Genomic DNA, 17163 nt, shown 5'->3' on the forward strand with positions numbered 1-17163 from the left:
CCCACAGAGGCTAGGAAGGTCCCACAGGAGCCAGGAATGGCCCCAGGGAAGCCAAGGGGGTCCCACAGAGGCTGGGAACAGTCCCACAGGAGTCAGGAACCCAAGAAGGGATCCCACAGGAGCTGGGAAGGGTCCAGTGAGAGCCAGGAATGGTCCCAGAGAAGCCAAGGGGGTCCCACAGAGGTTGGGAACAGTCCCACAGGAGTCAGGAACCCAAGAAGGGATCCCACAGGAGCTGGGAAGGGTCCAGTGAGAGCCAGGAATGGCCCCAGGGAATCTGAGGGGGTCCCAAAGGAGCTGGGAGGGGTCCAGTGAGAGCCAGGAATGGCCCCAGGGAAGCTGAGGGGGTCCCACAGAGGCTAGGGGGGTCCCACAGAGGCTAGGAAGCTCCCACAGGAGCCAGGAATGGCCCCAGGGAAGCTGAGGGGGTCCCACGGGAGCTGGGAACAGTCCCACAGGAGCTGAGTGGATTTCACAGGCGCCAGGAATGGTGCCAGAGGAGTTGATGGGGTCCCACGGGAGCCAGGGAGATCCCACAGGAGCCAAGAGTGTCCCACAGAAAGCAAAGGAGATCCCACAGGAGCTGAGTGTGTTCCACAGGAGCCAGGGAAGGTGACAGAGGAGCTGGGGGAAGCCCTACAAGATTCAGAAGGGGTTCCCCAGGAGCAGATCCCACAGGCAGCAGGGGATGAGGTGACACGGGAGCCGGTGGGGAGGAGTCCCCCAGGTATCAGAAGAGGTCCCCCGGGGGCAGATCCCTCGAGAGCCAGGCAGGCAGGCAGCAGGGAGCCGGGGGGAGGAGCTGGGAGCGCAGGGCCGCGCCCCGGGGCTGAGCCTGCCCAGGGGCTGAGCCTGCCCAGGGGCTGAGCCCGCCGTGCTCCCCGCAGTGCGGGCCCTGGAGAAGGCCAGGTCGAGCGCCCAGCTGCAGGCCAACTACCCCGCGACGGACGGCGGCAGCCTCTACACCAACGCCAAGGGCAGCACCATCTCCGCCTTCGACGGCGGCTCCGACTCCAGCTCCGACTCGGAGCCCGACGAGCCGCAGAGCCGGAAGAAGCTGCGCATGGAGGCCAGTTAGGGGCCCCCCCTCCTCACTCCACAGAACCCCCCCACCACAGCCTGGCTGCCTAAAGACTTTTCTCTCCCTCCTCTCCTAGAAGCTCTTGGACTGCAGCTTCCCGACCCTTCCCCGGCCCCTTTTGCTCCCCCCCCTCCCCCCAGCCCCTGCTCTCAGCCAGCCAGGGGGCTCGCAGCACCCACCCCAGCGACTTGGGAGGAGGGGAAGAGGTGGGGGGGTGGGGGCCACAAGGAAACATCATCGGCCCCCTGCCCCCTCTCCCTGAAATTAGCGAGCCCCCCACTCCTCCTCCTCCCCTCTGATTTTCTATGAGCGTTTCTATTTATACCTGAGGACCACAGCAGACTGGAGCTGAAGGACGAGGGCTGCGCAGGAGCCCGGCAGCCCCCTCCCCAAAACCCAGGGTGGGGAACCTTTTTTTTTCTGGGAGGGGAAAGGGGAAGGGGAGGGGGGGGGGGGTGTCTGGCTATTTATTTTCTGCATCTGCAATTCCACCTGTCCCCCCCAAAAAACTGGGAGGGGGGAGGCAGCACCTGCACACCCCCCCCCACCCCCCCCGGCCTCTCTCTTCAAAAAGTGGGGGTCAGGCTGGTTTGTCCCCCCACCACCACCACCTTCTTTCTCCCCAACCTCCCATGGCATTCTCTGACCTCTAGTGTCCCTTCCTTTGTCCCATAGGTGACCCCCACACACACACACTCTTATGCCCCCCTCCCCCCCTCCCCAATTCAGATTCATTCCATGGATCTAAGGTATGTTGTACATACTGCCCAGAGTTGTCTTGCAAGTTAAGGCTTCCCTTTACTATAAGACTATAAAGAATAAAGACAAAAACCAACTTATTTTATCCTTTTCCCCCGTGGTGGCTGCATGTTTTTGGGCTGGGGAGAGGCAGGGGGTGACACCAGGTGGGGCTGGGAAGAGTCTGGAAGGAGCCTGGAAAGGGTCTAGAAGGAGCCTGGAAAGGGTGTAGATGGAGTCTGGAAAAGGGTTTAGAAGGAGCCTGGGAGAAGGTGTAGGAAGAGTTTGGAAGGAGCCTGGAAAGGGTCTAGATGGAGTCTGGAAAAGGGTCTAGAAGGAGCCTGGGAGAGGGTACAGGAAGAGTTTGGGAGGAACATGGAAAGGGTGAAGATAAAGTCTGGAAAGGGTTTAGGAGCCTGGGAGAAGGTACAGGAAGAGTTTGGAAGGAGCCTGGAAAGAAACTGGAAAGGGTCTAGGACAACTTTAGAATGAAATAGGAAAGGTTCCAGAAAGAACTTGGAAGGAGCCTGGAAAGGGTCCAGAAAGAGTCTGGAAAGGGTGTGGAAAGAAACTGGAAAGGATCTAGGAGGAGTTTGAAGGAGCCCAGAAAGGGTTTAGAAAGAGCCTCAGGTGGAACTGGGAAAGGGTTTGAAGGAGCCTGGAAAGGGTATAGAGTCTGGAAAGGGTTTAGAAAGAGCCTGGAAAGGGTCCAGAAAGAGCCTGGAAAGAAGGATCCTGGAAGCAGCCCAAGCTTGGTGTCACGTACCCCATCCCCAGGGCCACCAAGGTGTTGGTGGCCACCTGCCCTCCCAGCTGACAGCAGATGGGCAGCTCTTGGGTTGGTTTTATTGATGCCACAGCCCACGTCCCACTTGGCTCCTTGTCAGGAGAGCAGCAGGGACGACCTGGGGGGGGACACCCTGGGCACAACAGGGACACCCAGGCGGGTGGGGACAGCCGTGGTGGTGTCGCCAGGAGCCGGCGGCCGCGGGGCCCAGCCGGTTTTTGGTATTGCTAGCACCCTGAGGACCTCGCCGCACCCAAACGTGGCCACAGTGGCAGCTTCTCACCAACACACACCCCCACTCCCCCCCCCCCCCCAGCCCTGCTTGGCACAGTCTGGGGTCCTGGGGGGGAGGGGTGGGCAGCAGCAGGACCCTTCCCCTTATTCTGCAGCAGCGTCCGAGGGCTCCGGGGCGGGCAGGGGCTGCTGCAGGAAGTGCAGCACAGCTCGAACCACCTTCTCCGGGCAGATGTTGTACACGGGGTGCGTGGGCTGCTGCGGGGGGAAAGGCAGTCAGTGCCTGGGCCTGGCCTTCCTCTGCTGCTTTCTGAACTCTTCCTTTGGGCTTTGGCCTTTTTCTGCCTGAATCCAACCTCTCCTTTTGGTTTCTGGCCTTTTCTAGCCTTTTGTTTTCGGCCGCCTTCTGCCTTCTTCTAAGCTCTTTTTGGCTTTTTAGGTTTTGGCCTTCTTTGGGGGCCTGTTCCTGGCCTCCTCTGCCCCTTCTTTGGGGGCCTGATCCTGGCCTCCTCTGGCCACCTGTTCCTGGCCTCCCCTGGCCCTTCTTTGGGGACCTGTTCCTGGCCACCTCTGCCCCTTCTTTGGGGGCCTGTTCCTGGCCTCCTCTGCCCCTTCTTTGGGGGCCTGATCCTGGCCTCCTCTGGCCCTTCTTTGGGGACCTATTCCTGGCCTCCCCTGGCCCCTCTTTGGGGACCTGTTCCTAGCTGCCTCTGCCCCTTCTTTGGAGGCCTGTTCCTGGCCTCCTCTGGCCACCTGTTCCTGGCTTCCTTTGGCCCTTCTTTGGGGGCCTGTTCCTGGCTTCCTTTGACCCTTCTTTGGGGGCCTGTTCCTGGCCTCCTCTGGCCACTTGTTCCTGGCTTCCTTTGGCCCTTCTTTGGGGGCCTGTTCCTGGCCTCTTTGGCCCTTCTGGTTTACTTTAGCCCTTTTTTCCTGGCCTGTTTCTGGCTTTCTTTGGCCCTTATCTTTTGGGCTTTTCCCTGGCAGGCTTTGGCCCTAGGTTTGGCCCTTTCCCTCCCTCTGCCAGCACCTACCAGGCGGTTCTCAGGGCCGCCCAGGACCAGCTCGTGGTGCAGGTCCCCGCTGCCAAAGTGCTGGGCAATGGACAATCCGCTCAGGCAGTAGCAGGTGTGGTAGAAATCCCGGGACCTGAGGGTGACATATAAGTGCTAAGCAAGGGGTCCATGGCCACCAAGAAGCCACCCCCCCACCAGCCCAAGCTGGCACTCACTTGCCCGGCTTGTCCAGCAGCCCCCCGGCCGGGCACTGGCAGCACAGGAGGATGTATTCCTGCAGTGCGGAGCGGTCAAACATCCAGCTGGACATGCTCAGTGCTGTGTCACCTGGGCAGAGGAGGCAGAGCAATGCTTGAGGGGACCCCAGAGAGGTGGAAAACAATCACCACCATCACTGGAGGTGTTTAAGAGGAGACTGGATGGGGTGCTTGGTGCTATGGTTTAGTTGATTAGATGGTGCTGGGTGATAGGTTGGACTCCATGATCTCAAAGGTCTTTTCCAGCCTGGTCTGGTCTGGTCTATTCTATTCTATTCTATTCTACCCACAAGGTATTGGGTCAGCAGATGAGAAAACCTTGTTGCAAAAAAAATCAAGTGGGGTAGCACAAAGTATCATAGTATCAGTCAGGGTTGGAAGGGACCACAAGGATCAGCTAGTTCCAACCCCCCTGCCATGGGCAGGGACACCCCACACTAGATCAGCCTGGCCAGAGCCTCATCCAGCCTGGGCTTAAACACCTCCAGGGTGTCCTGCTGAGATTCCCTGAGCACAGGACGTGGGCACACCTAAGTAATTCCCCAGACTCAGCTGGAAGGGGCTGGGGAGGAGCAGCTGAGGGAGCTGGGGGTGTTGAGCCTGGAGCAAAGGAGGCTGAGGGGAGAGCTTCTGGCTCTCTGCAGCTCCCTGCAAGGAGGCTGCAGCCAGGTGAGGGTTGGGCTCTTCTGCCAAGGAACAAGTGACAAGACAAGAGGAGATGGCCTCAAGTTGCCCCAGGGGAGGTTTAGGTTGGCCATGAGGAACAATTTCTTCCCCTTCCAGGCTGTCAAGGCCTGGCCCAGGCTGCCCAGGGCAGTGGTGAAGTCCCCATGCCTGGAGGTCTTTCAAAGCCCTGGCAGCTGTGGTGCTGAGGGCCATGGTTTGGTGGTGCCCTGGCAGTGCTGGGTTGAAGCTTGGACTCCACAATCTCAAAGCTCTCTTCCAGCCTCAATGATTCCATGCCTCTATCATTCCCTGACTCTAAAACCTTCACCCCTCCTTGAAAGCACTGTTTTGGGGACAGAGTAGCTGGGGAGGCCCCTGCAGTGACTCACCCTGGGCATGGAGGGCACGGTGGATGAGGGGCAGCAGCCCAGCTTGCCAGAAGGAGTAGCAACCATCCACCAGCTTGTTGCAGCGACCTTGGAAGCCACCCTCGAAGCGCATTTGGCGGCCGGTTACCCAGCGCTGCGTGGCACAGAGAGGGACAGGGGACAGAGTGAGGACAGGGTGTGAGGACAGGGACCCTCTCCCAGCACAACCAACCAGCCAAGCTCCCCAGCTGAGAGCCACGGGGCCGCCACCCACGGTGCCCACTCACCAACAAGCTCTGGAGGTTCAGCAGATGCTCCTTCTTGAGGATGACCAAGGCTGCCATGCCACAGAAGGTGTAACCACCATGGGCCTCCATGCCTGGCACCCCACCGATGCCACCTTCCCAGTTCTGGCACCTAGGTGGGCAGGAGGGGTGAGGACAGCACCCACAGGCGAGGTCCTGGGTGCCCCCCACCCCGGTGCTGGCTCTCACCTCACGATCCACTCGGCCGTCCCGGCGAAGAGCGTGGGCGTGAGGATGTTGGTCAGCGAGGCCACCGAGGCAGCACAGTAGGCACTCCTGGGGGCCCATGGGTGCTCAGGACCGTGGCATCCCCTCCCAACCACGTCACCCAGCTGGCTGGAAGCGTGCCACAGCCACGTCCCCACCCCAAACCATGGCGTTCACCAACCTGACGTCCACCTCGCCACCGATGTGCATGATGAAGGAGCCATCGGGCTGCTTCAGGGACTGCAGGTACTCCAGGAGCTTCTTCCTGCAAGAGCCAAGGATGCCAGGGGAAGGACGTGCATCCTGCCAGCTGCCCTGGCCCCCCAGCCCACTGCCACCAGCCTGCCACCATACCTGTCGATGACCTCAAAGGCCTGCTCCGTGCCGATGATGCAGAGCGCGTTGACTGCGGCATAGGTGGGGGCGAGGTGGGGGTGCTGGCCAGGACCCCCTCCAAAACCACCCTGGGGGCTCTGGCAGCGTCTCAGGAACTCACAGACACTGGTAGGGGAACACACAGGGAGGGTGAGGAAGGGGCTCAGGAGACCCCCTCAGTCAGCATCACCACGGCTAAGGGAGGGGGGGGGAACACGGGGCCCTGTTAAACCCCTTTAGCATCCCCCTCCCCAGGGTCAAAGCCAGAGGTTATCTCTCTTTTTTTGTCCCCCATCTCTGTCTGTCACGAGGCACCAGCCACAAGAATGGGTGGCATTGACTGCCAGGGGCAAGACAAAGCACTCCTTTGGTGCCACCAGCGTGTGGGGACAGCGGGAGGTGGCACCTCCAGCATCACGTGGGTGGCCCCCGCAGCCCTGGCCAGGCTGGAGAGCTGGGGCAGAGGAACCTCATGGAGTCCAACCAGGGCAAGTACAGGGTCCTGCACCAGGGGAGGAACAACCTCCTGCAGCAGTACAGGGCAGGGGTGGCCTGCTGGGAAGCAGCTCCAAGGAGGACCTGGCAGTGCTGGGGGACAAGAAGTTGCCCACAAGCCAGCAATGTGCCCTGGTGGCCAAGAAGGCAAATGGTGTCCTAGGGGCCAGCAGGTCAAGGGAGGTTCCTCTGCTCCTACACTCTGCCCTGCTGAGGCCGCATCTGGAGTCCTGGGTCCAGTTCCAGAGAGCCTGGAAACTGCTGGAGAGAGTCCAGGGCAGGCTCTGAAGGTGCTGAGGGGTCTGGAGCAGCTCTGTGAGGAGCAAAGGCTGAGAGCCCTGGGGCTGTGGAGCCTGCAGAAGAGCAGCCCCAGAGGGCAGCTGAGCAATGCTCAGCAAGAGCTAAAGGAGCTGTGGGGAGCAAGAGGCTGGGGCCAGACTCTGCTGAGTGGTGCCCACGGCCAGGCCAAGGGGCAGAGGGCACAAAGTGTCAGGCAGGAGGTTGCCTCTGAAGCTGAGGAGAAAGTTGTTTGGGGTGAGGGTGCTGGAGGCCTGGAGCAGGCTGCCCAGAGAGGTTGTGGAGTGTCCTTGTGTGGAGAGCTTGCAACCCCCCCTGGGCACTGTGCTGCTGGGCAGGATGCTGTGGGTGCCCTGCTGGGGCAGGGGGCTTAGAGTGGATGATCTCCAGAGCTCCCTTCCAAGCCCTACCAGAGTGGGATCTGGTGCTGAGGGTGCCCCAAACAGCGTTCACCACTTACTCTGAGGCAACTGACTGGGGAATTGGCTCATCCAGCAGCTCCAAGCTGTGCAGGATCCAGTAGCAGAGCCAGGGACGGCTGGCATCCAGACACTGTGGGGACAGAGGGGACAGCAGGGAGTGAGAGCAGGTCTGGGTGTGCCACGAGCAGCAGGTAAGGGAGGGGACAAGGAGGAGAGCCTCCAAGAGCATCACCGTGGGTCTGAGCATGACTATATGACCTAAGGGGACACAAGGAGCTGCTGCCTCTACCTCCAGGGGACAACCAACACCCAGTGACAGCCCCAGGGCTAAGTGCTGGCCTCGGGCAAGCAAGCTGGTGGCAGTGGCTCCATCAGCAGTACCTCATAGGCTTCGGTGAGCTGCCGCAGGCCTCTCTTCAGGTAATGGAAGTGCTTCTCCCGGTGCAGGAGTAATCTGGAAGACAAGGCAGGGCTGGGCTGGGCAACTGGGACAAGAGCTGAGGTCACCATGTTGTATCTGGGCAGCTGCTGGAGTCACTGGTTTGGGGACAGGGTTGAGCTGTTTGTCGCTATGGAGAGTTTGTGCCGCAGGGACTTACTGCACGTCGTGGTGGTTGTTCTTGAAGGCATCAAACACCTCCTGCACAATGTCCTCCACCTTGGTCTGCCACCAGCCACAGTGCCATGAGGGGACAAAGACCACAGTGAGCTCAGGGAAGTGCCTCTGCCGTCCCCCATCTCGGCCTTACCAAGCCCCCCAGCTCCCAGTGGCACCACCTCTGGCCAAACCGAGCGACCCAAAGCTGCTTGGTCCTGCCTGTGGAGAGGCTTAGCCTGAGCTGCCGAGGAGCTTTGTGCTGGGATTAGGCTGAGGAGCCATGGGGCTGTCCCTGAGGGTGCCAGGCTGCCAGGGGGCTGGGTCTGAGCATGTCTGTGGCATAGGGCTGGGATGCAGAGTGCCATGGGGCTGGGACGCGCAACGCCGTGGGGCTGCGATGTGGAACGCCATGGGGCTAGCATAGATGTGGAGTGCCACGGGGCAATCTCTGAGGGTGCCAGGCTGCTATGGGGATGGGATAGAGTTACCATGGGGCTTGGTGATCCCCACACCAGTTCCTCCCCACAGGCAGCTGCTGGCCCCACGCTGGCCTGTGGTAGCAGCTCGGCACTGGGGTCTTGGGGAGCATGGGGGACCTCCAGCACTGCCCAAGGAGGCCATCTGAACACAGCCATTTTCATGCCAGGGTTTGGCTCATCCCAGGACACCCCCAGATTGAGAAACCCGTGGGGCACCTTTCACCCCATTGGCACCCAGTGAACCACCACTGGGGACTGGAACAGGGCGGGGTGGAGGGAATAGGGCAGGGAGGGGCTGGGTGCCCCCAAGAGCCAGGCACCCTCCCCAGGCTGGTGCTGGAGCTGCCAGCACTGGTGGGTGGCAGCCACCCACCCCACTGAAACCCCGGTGTCCAAGCTGCTGGCACAGGCTGGCTGGGGCCAGCAGCTGCCTGGCGAGGGAGGAACGAGGGCAGGGGTCACCCAGTGCTATGGCACTCCATACCCCAGCCCCACAGCAGCCTCACAGCCAGCCCCACGGCCCCCCACCGTATGCCAGCCCCACAGCAGCCTGGCACCCACTACCCCAGCCCAACAGCCCCACAGCCAGCCCCGTGGGACCCCATACCCCAACCCTACGGCACTCTCAGCACCAGCCCTACAGCACCCCATACCACACCCCCGTGGCGCCACAGCACCCTCACAGCCAGCCCCGTGTCATCCCATACCCCAGCCCCACGGCAGCCTGGCACCCTCAGCGCCAGCCCCACGGGGCGCCAGCCCCACGGGACCCCATACCCCAACTCCAGGGCCGCACAGCACACGCAGAGCCAGCCCCGCGGGACCCCCGCTCCCAGCCCCAGGCCCTCCCGGCACCCCGTGCCCCAGCCCCGCGGCACCCCGTGCCCCGCCCCACACCTGCTCCACGGAGGTCGCGCTCCTCACGCCATCATCCCGCAGCCGCCGCCGCCCTCCGGGGCCTTGCCGGGGCTGTGCGGCCGCGGGGGCGGGGGGGACACCGGCTCCCGCCATGCTGCGGGGCGGCTCACGCCGGGGGGCAGCGGGGCGACGGTGGCCGGGCGGGGACAAGAGGCTACGCCCCGTGCTGCGCCAAACCACGCCCCGCTTGGGCCTAGGCCACGCCCCTCACCCCCTGCTCCGCCCTGTGCCGGCGTAGAGGGAGGGGGAGAGCTGCGTCCCGGCGTCACCACGCTCTGACGTCATGGCGGCGCCTGCCCCCCTGCGAGGGGGCGGGGGGGCGGGGGAGGTGGAGGCGGGGGAGGCTCTGACTGATTGCGTCATCGCAGTGCTGCGTGACGTCATAGAGAGAGCCAATGGATTTCTGTGGAAAGCAGCTTTCCGGTCATGGAGTCCAAGCCTTAACCCAGCGCTGCCAGGGCAGCACCAAGCCAGGGTGTGAGCACCACAGCGCCAGGGCTTGGAAACCCCTCCAGGGGTGATGGGGACTCAGCACTGCCCTGGGCAGCCTGGGACAGGGCTTGGCAACCCTTCTGGTGACAACATTTCTCCTTATGTCCAACCTAAACCTCCTTGCAGGGAGCTGCAGAGAGCCAGAAGCTCTCCCCTCAGCCTCCTCTGCTTCAGGCTCAACACCCCCAGCTCCCTCAGCTGCTCCTCCCCAGCCCTCTTCTCCAGACCCTTCCCCAGCTTGGTTGCTCTTCTCTGGCCCTGCTCCAGCTCCTCAATGTCCTTCTGGGAGTGAGAGGCCAAACACTGGCCCCAGGATTCCAGGTGTGGCTTCAGCAGTGCCCAGCCCAGGGGACAATCCCTGCCCTGCTCCTGCTGGCCACACTCTTGCTGCTCCAGGCCAGGCTGCTAGTGGCCTCCTTGGCCACCTGGGCACCCCCTGGCTCATCTCCAGCTGCTGTCACCAACCTCCTCAGGTCCTTTTCCACCAGGCAGTTTCCAGCCACCCTGCCCTCAGCCTGGAGCCTTCATGGGGTTGTTGTGATCCAAGTGTAGGTCCCAGCACTTGGCCTTGTTGAATCTCATCCCATTGGCCTCACCATGGAACCAGCCTGGACAGATCCCTTTGTAGAATCATCTGCAAACACAGAGGCTGCCTTGATCCCCTCATCCACACCGCTGATGGAGACATTAAAGAGAACTGGCCCCGACACTAAGCCCTGGGGACACCATTTGGGCCCTGTCACATCATGGTGCTGCATCACTGCACAGCAGCACCCACCTCTGTACCCCAGCACCCAACTCTGCTCCTCTTCAGTATCCAACTCTGCACCCCAACACCCAATTCTGTACCCCAGCACCCAACTCTGCTCCTCTTCAGCAGCCAACTCTGCACCCCAGCACCCAATTCTGTACCCCAACACCCAATTCTGTACCCCAGCACCCAACCCTGCTCCTCTTCAGCATCCAACTCTGCACCCCAGCACCCAATTCTGTACCCCAGCACCCAACCCTGCTCCTCTTCAGCATCCAACTCTGCACCCCAACACCCAATTCTGTACCCCTGCACCCAACTCTGCTCCTCTTCAGCAACCCACTCTGCACCCCAACACCCAATTCTGTACCCCAGCACCCAGCTCTGGTCCTCTTCAGCATCCAACTCTGCACCCCAGCACCCAACCCTGCTCCTCTTCAGCATCCAACTCTGCACCCCAGCACCCAACTCTGCTCCTCTTCAGCATCCAACTCTGCACCCCAGCACCCAACCCTGCTCCTCTTCAGCATCCAACTCTGCATCCCAACACCCAATTCTGTACCCCAACACCCAATTCTGTACCCCAGCACCCAACTCTGCTCCTCTTCAGCAACCCACTCTGCACCCAACACAGCACCCAGCACCAACTGCAGCCCTGCTCTGGGAAGCCTCCTGCCCCCTCCAACCTTACCGGGGGTCCCTCAGCCCCGGTGACCTCCCTGTGTCCCCTGATACACCCTTGGGTCCCCCCTCCTCTCCCTCCATGTGCGTGTCCCCTAGCTGGTGCATCCCTCCTGTGTGTCCCCCAGTAAAGTGTCCCAAAGCATCTCCTGGCGTCCCCTTTGCCTGCATGTTCCCCTCCCAGTGTCCCAAAGCTTCTCCTGGAGTCCCCCTCCACGTATTCCCTGGTTCCCCAAACCATCTCCCGGTGTGTGTCCCGGTGCACTCCCAGTGCCCCCACCCCCAACCTTCCCCAGAGCATCCCCGGTGTGTCCCCTCCCCACCTCTCGGTGCATCCCCGGAGTGTCTCCCCCCCCCCCCCCCCCCATTTCCCGGTTCATTCTGCCACCATTCCCAGAGCCTCTCCGGTCTCAGTTCCTCGGTGCGTTGCTCTGTGCATCCCCGCTGTCTCCCTCTAGTTCCCCGCTCCATCGTCCGGTGCCTTCCCAGTGTGTGTGTGTGTGTCTCTCCGTTTCCCGGTGCATTCTCCGGTGCACCCCCGGTGCCTCCCTCCCATTCCCTGCTCCATCCTCCGGTCCGTCCCCGGCGTGTCATTCACCCCTCCCCGTTCCCTGGTGCATCCCCCGGTGCATCCCCGGTACGTGTCCCCCCTCTCCGTTTCCCGGTGCATCCCTTCCCGTTCCCGGCTCCATCCTCCGGTGTATCCCCGGTACGTGTCCCCCTCCCTGTATCCCGGTGCCTCTCCCGGTGCATCCCCAGTGTCCGTCCCCCAGCGCGGTGCATCCCTCCTTTCCTAGCTCCATCCTCCGGTCCATCCCCGGTGTGTCATTTTCCCCTCCCCGTTCTCCGGTGCCTCTCCCGGTGCATCCTCAGTGTCCAACCCCCGCCGCGCTTCTCCCCTCCGCCGCCCGCCCCCGCCCCGCCCCGGTGCCAGCCCCGTCGCAGCCTCTCCCCGGCCCCGGTAGCCCCGGCGGCAGCCCCGGTAGCCCCCGGCGCGGCCCGGTGCGGCCCCGCCATGGCCAAGCAATACGACGTCTTGTTCCGGTTGCTGCTGTTGGGCGATTCGGGCGTGGGCAAGACCTGCCTGCTCTGCCGCTTCACCGACAACCAGTTCCACCCCACCCACATCTCTACCATCGGTACCGGGCACCGGCAGCCGCCGGGGGAGCACCGGCAGCACCGGGAGGGACCGGGAGGACCGGGGAAAGGAGGGAAGGGGAGCACTGGGGAAACCGGAGCATCAAGGAGAGGAGGGAGCGGGAGCATCGGGGAGCAGTGGCACCGGGGAAACGGGAGAAACGGGAAGCTGTGGGCACCTGGGAACCAGGGGCACCGGAGAGTCAGAGTACTGTGGGGAAAGGGGAAGCTACGGGTACCAGGGAAGTGGCAAACTGCGGACACCGGAAAACCGGGAGCACCGGATACCTGAGAACCGAGGAACCGGGAAGCCGTGGGCACCGGGAAGCTATGGACACCAAGAACCCGGGAGCACCAGGGAGCTGGGGAGCCGCGGCATGGGGGAAACGGGAAACCGTGGGCACTGGGGAACTGAGGCGCCGTGGCACCGGGCAGCTGCATTAGCGGAGAACCGCGAAACCGTGGGCACCGGGGAAGTGGAAACACCGGGGGGGCAGAGCACTGGGAAAACGTGGGCACCGGCGAGCCGGGAGCACTAGGCAGTTGCATCACCCGGGAACCGGGGAAACGGGAGCACTTTGGAGCCGTGGGCACCAGGGAACCAGGGGTACTTGGGGAAGCGGGGAGCCGTGGGCACCGGGAGCACCGGGCAGCCGTGAGAGCGGGGAACTGGGAGCACCGTGTAGCCGCAGCATCGGGAAACCGGAGGCACAGGGAATCCGGGGAGCCTCGGCACCGGGGAACCAGGAGCGGTGGGGCAGGCGCAGCACCGGGGAACTGGGAAACTGGGGTCACCAGGGAGGCGGCGGCGCCGGTGAACCGGGAGCACCGGGGAGCTGCAACACTGGGGAACCGGGAAATTCGGCGCACCGGGGAAGCAGAGAGCCGTGGGCAGCGGAGAGCCGAGAGAACGGGGCAGCCGCGGCACCGGGCAGCAGCGGGGCACTGGGAGCACTGGGGACCCGGGAAACACGGAGGACCAGGCAGCCGCGGCACCGGGAACCCGTGGGCACTGGGGAGCTGCTGTGCTGGGGAACTGGGAGCACTGGGAACAGGGAACGCCGGATAGCCGGGGCACTGGGAAACTGGGCACCGGGAAGCCTCGGTACCGGGGAGCTGGGGAACCGGGGAACCGAGGGTACTGGGAAGCTGTGGCTCTAGGGAACGGTGGGCACTGGGGAACTGGGAAACCAGGGGCACTGGGAAGCCATGGCACTGGGGAATGGTGGGCACTGGGGAGCCTCATTACTGAGGAATTGGGGGCACTGGGCAGCCATAGCACTGGGGAACTGGGAAACCAGGGGTCCTGGGCAGCCATGGCACTGGGGAATGGTGGGCACTGGGGAGCCTCATTACTGAGGAATTGGGGGCACTGGGCAGCCATAGCACTGGGGAACTGGGAAACCAGGGGTCCTGGGCAGCCATGGCACTGGGGAATGGTGGGCACCATGAATCCCTGGTTCCTGGGGCACTGGGAGCACCCTCCCAGCACCAGGGCCAGCACCAGGCCTGGCGCCTGGTGTGGGTACCAGACTGCTAAGGGGGACTTTGGGTGGGCACGGGTGCAAGGTGGGGCCCGTTTGGATGTGCTGGGAGAGGGTGGGGAGTCTGGTGGGCCCCCATGACGATGGTGACACCCCAAAAACCTCCCCCCATGGCAGGCGTCGACTTCAAGATGAAAACCATCGAAGTAGATGGCATCAAGGTGCGGATCCAGATCTGGTAAGTTCCCAGGTGGGCATTTGGGGGGGGGGAAGGGGGATGGGTGAGGTGGTTGGGCACCTGAACCTCATTGCCCCCCACCCCCAGACTGAGCCCTGACCCCAACTCGTGTCACAAGTGCCAGTGGTGACCCTGCTCTCCCTGGCTGCAGGGACACGGCAGGGCAGGAGCGGTACCAAACCATCACCAAGCAGTATTACCGGCGGGCACAGGTACTGGGGAGATGGCAGGGGGGGAATGGAAGGGGAGGGGAAGCAGATGGCAGGGAGGGGGCAGCTGGGGCAGGAGGTAAATCCTTGTTGTGTCCCCCCAACAATTTTTCAGGGCATCTTCTTGGTGTATGACATCAGCAGCGAGCGTTCCTACCAGCACATTGTCAAGTGGGCCAGCGACGTGGATGAGGTGGGATGGGGGGAGGTAAAAAGGAGTCTGGGGGGAAGGGGAGAGGGTCTTCATGTCACACACAACCCCCCCCTCCCCCAAAATCCCCCTCCTTCCCAGTATGCACCTGATGGCGTCCAGAAAATCCTCATTGGGAACAAAGCAGACGAGGAGCACAAGAGGCAAGTGGCCAAAGAGCAAGGGCTGCAGGTGAGCGGGGGCTGGCGTGTGCCCCCCTCCTCCCCGGCTGGAGGACACCCCCACCCTGCACCCCACTATGGCCAAAGACCCCCCCACTGCCCCTCAGTATAACCAGGGACCCCCCTCTCCCCCCCCCCCCCCAAAGCTCCCTCCTGCACTCCACAGAGACCTCAATAAACTTCCTGCAGCTCTGTCTGGGTCTGGGAGCCCCCCCCAGCTTGCATCCTAAGCATCCCCATCCCCCCCTTCCCCTTAGCATGGTGAGGGACCCCCCCAAAGTTCCTCCACCACTCTCCATGGGGACCTCAACAACTCTTCTGCAGCGCAGCCCTACCTGGGTCCAGGGACCCCCACCAAGCATCCCCAGGGACTCCCTCATGGAGCCTTCCCAGCCCCAGATGTGTCCAGAGACAGCTCCCCCCGCCTCCCCCCCCCGAATTCCTACACCCTCCTAGTAAGTCCTGCACCATACAGCGAGTCCAGGGGCCCCCTCCCCCCCAAACTCCTGCACCCCTCAGTAAATCCGGGGACCCCCCTCCCACCAGCCTCCTGCCCTCTCCAGTGACTCCAGAGACCTCCCCACTAGCTCCTGCCCCCCCGCAAGCGAATTCAGGGATGCCCCCCGGGTACAGCTCATCCACCTCTCCCTATACTGGTGGAGAGGGGCACTTGGGGTGCTGACCCTCTTTGCCTCCCCCCCCAAATCCTGTCGATGCCGCTGGTGGTCCCTGTTGTGTGTGCCCCTGCGACCCGCAGCTGGCCAGGGAGTACGGGATGGACTTCTACGAGACCAGCGCCTGCAGCAACCTCAACATCAAAGAGGTGGGGGAGTGAAAAAGGGTCCGGAGGGGCCAAGGGGGGGGGGGGGGGGCTCGGAGGCGTGAAGGAGGGTTTAGAGTTTCGGGGTGGGGTTTGGGGGGTGGTCTCCTAACTCGTCCCTCCCCCCTTTTCCCGCCCCCAGTCCTTCACGCGGCTGACGGAGCTGGTGCTGCAGGCGCATCGCAAAGAGCTGGAAGGGCTGCGCGCCCCCCCCCGGACCCCTACCCTGGCCCGGCTGGAAGAAAGCGAGCAGCAGCAGCCCCCCCCGAGCAGTGAGGAGAACCCCAAAACCTGCTGGTGTTGAAGGCTGGACCCCCACACACACCACACTAACCCACGCCCCCAGACCCACACTGCTTTGGGGTGGGCACGGTGGGTGCAGGATTGGGGCAGCTCCCCCCGCATTGGAGGGGAGGGTGGCAGGGAGTGTCTGGGGGTGACCCCACACACACACACACACCCTTGGGGGTGGTGGGAACCAAACAGGAGTCACTGGGGTGCCCCACCCTCCACTGGTGTGAGGGGTGGGGGAGGTGTCATGGGTGCTCTGTGCCCACCCTGTGCCCCCGCTACCCCGTGCCCATGGAACCCCTCCCTACCCCCCCTCCCCCTTGTTTTACACACATGGTTTGCAGAATAAAGGTGATGCTGGAGGTGGCTCTTGTGGTGGGGACACACACACACAGTGCCACCATGGCAGTGCCACCCACCTTGGCACACCCCCACCCAGCATGGGGTGAGGAGGGGACAATGTGCCACGGGCAGTGCCAGGCCGTGGCAACCCGAGCAGGTATCAATAATTGAAGGTGCTCCAGGACGGTGTCCCCTTTCTCAGGAGGGGGCACTGGGCACCCAGGTGGTGGCAGGCAATGGGATGGTGCTGGGTGTCAGGATGGTGGTGGGCACTGAGACAGGTGGGCAGCAGAATGGTGGTGGGCACTGGGGTAGGGCAGTGCCGGGATGGTGATGGGTGTTGGGCTGGGCAAGCACCAGGGTGGTTGTGAGTACTGGGTGAGTGGGTACCAGGAGAGGTGGGCACTGGGATGCTGGTGGGCACCACAATGCATGGGCTCTAGGATCGTGGTGGGTGCCAGGATGATGGCAGTCTCTGGGATGCTGGTGGGCACCGGGGTGTATCCACCAGTGTCCTGGCACCTGTACCATAGCAGATGGCTACCAGTGTGGCACTTAACAGACCAGGACTGATGGGCATTGGGGGGGGGGGGGGGGGGGGGGGCAGGGGGATGAGGAAGACAAAAGGCACCAGAACCCCAGGAGGTGCCAGTGGCAATACCAAGGCAGCCCTGGTGACAGAGATGGGGCAGAGATGCCTTCATCACCCACCTGTGCCCACAGCACCCCCTCCTCGGCTCTTGGACTCCCATTATTGCACAATGCCCTCCCAGTATCTCCCCTCAGTGCCAGGCTGGACACACCAAGCCCCATGGCATCCAGAATACAGAATTAACCAGGCTGGAAAAGACCTCAGAGACCATCAGGTCCAACCTACCACCCAGCACCATCTGATCAACTCAACCATGGCACCAAGTGCCTCATCCAGGCTGGTTTTAAACACCTCCAGGGATGGGGACTCCACCACCTCCCTGGGCAGCACATCCCAATGGCCAATCTCTCTTGCTGGGAAGACATCTTCCCCCCACCCAGCCTCACGTATCCCTCCTCACCTCTTCCCCCACCCAGCCTCACGTCTCCCTCCTCACCTCTTCCCCCCACCCAGC

At 62.8% G+C, this 17163-nt stretch overlaps 3 protein-coding genes across 8 annotated transcripts in view; 2 read left to right on the forward strand and 1 right to left on the reverse strand.

Annotated features, from left to right (window-relative positions):
* Nucleotides 1-1933, forward strand: part of MAX (MYC associated factor X) — a 5987-nt gene extending 4054 nt beyond the window's left edge. For both annotated transcript variants that reach the window (XM_068148233.1, XM_068148232.1), the window contains exon 5: nt 888-1933. In XM_068148233.1, the coding sequence (XP_068004334.1) occupies nt 888-1078 (191 nt within the window). In that variant the 3' untranslated portion in view covers nt 1079-1933. The remainder of the gene's footprint in view (nt 1-887) is intronic.
* Nucleotides 1918-9386, reverse strand: FNTB (farnesyltransferase, CAAX box, subunit beta). 2 transcript variants are annotated; one of them, XM_068148219.1, is made up of 12 exons: nt 9220-9386; nt 7845-7909; nt 7627-7699; nt 7284-7375; nt 6011-6157; nt 5838-5921; nt 5639-5725; nt 5432-5561; nt 5166-5298; nt 4069-4180; nt 3872-3986; nt 1918-3095 (listed from the first exon to the last, which is right to left on the reverse strand). In XM_068148219.1, the coding sequence occupies exons 1-12, from the start codon at nt 9331-9333 to the stop codon at nt 2985-2987; spliced, it is 1263 nt and encodes a 420-aa protein (XP_068004320.1). In that variant the 5' UTR covers nt 9334-9386; the 3' UTR covers nt 1918-2984. The 2 variants fall into 2 exon arrangements, with proteins under 2 accessions (XP_068004320.1, XP_068004319.1); XM_068148218.1 differs by having other exon boundaries at nt 1918-3098; nt 9220-9385.
* Nucleotides 9387-11569: 2183 nt separating this feature from the next.
* On the forward strand, nt 11570-16070 carry RAB15 (RAB15, member RAS oncogene family). Of its 4 annotated transcripts, none has more exons than XM_068148225.1 (7): nt 11570-11873; nt 13963-14023; nt 14175-14235; nt 14348-14425; nt 14525-14614; nt 15362-15427; nt 15567-16070. In XM_068148225.1, exons 2-7 carry the CDS (start codon nt 13977-13979, stop codon nt 15726-15728), a joined length of 504 nt encoding a protein of 167 aa, XP_068004326.1. In that variant the 5' UTR covers nt 11570-11873; nt 13963-13976; the 3' UTR covers nt 15729-16070. The 4 variants fall into 4 exon arrangements, with proteins under 4 accessions (XP_068004326.1, XP_068004325.1, XP_068004328.1 ...); XM_068148224.1 differs by lacking the exon at nt 11570-11873 and adding an exon at nt 11885-12303; XM_068148227.1 differs by lacking the exon at nt 11570-11873 and adding an exon at nt 12766-12908.
* Nucleotides 16071-17163: the final 1093 nt, after the last annotated feature.

This window comes from Melanerpes formicivorus, unplaced genomic scaffold (genome assembly GCF_026170545.1).
Source record: "Melanerpes formicivorus ecotype bairdi unplaced genomic scaffold, bMelFor1.0.p_v2 SCAF_16, whole genome shotgun sequence".
Lineage (NCBI taxonomy): Eukaryota > Metazoa > Chordata > Aves > Piciformes > Picidae > Melanerpes > Melanerpes formicivorus.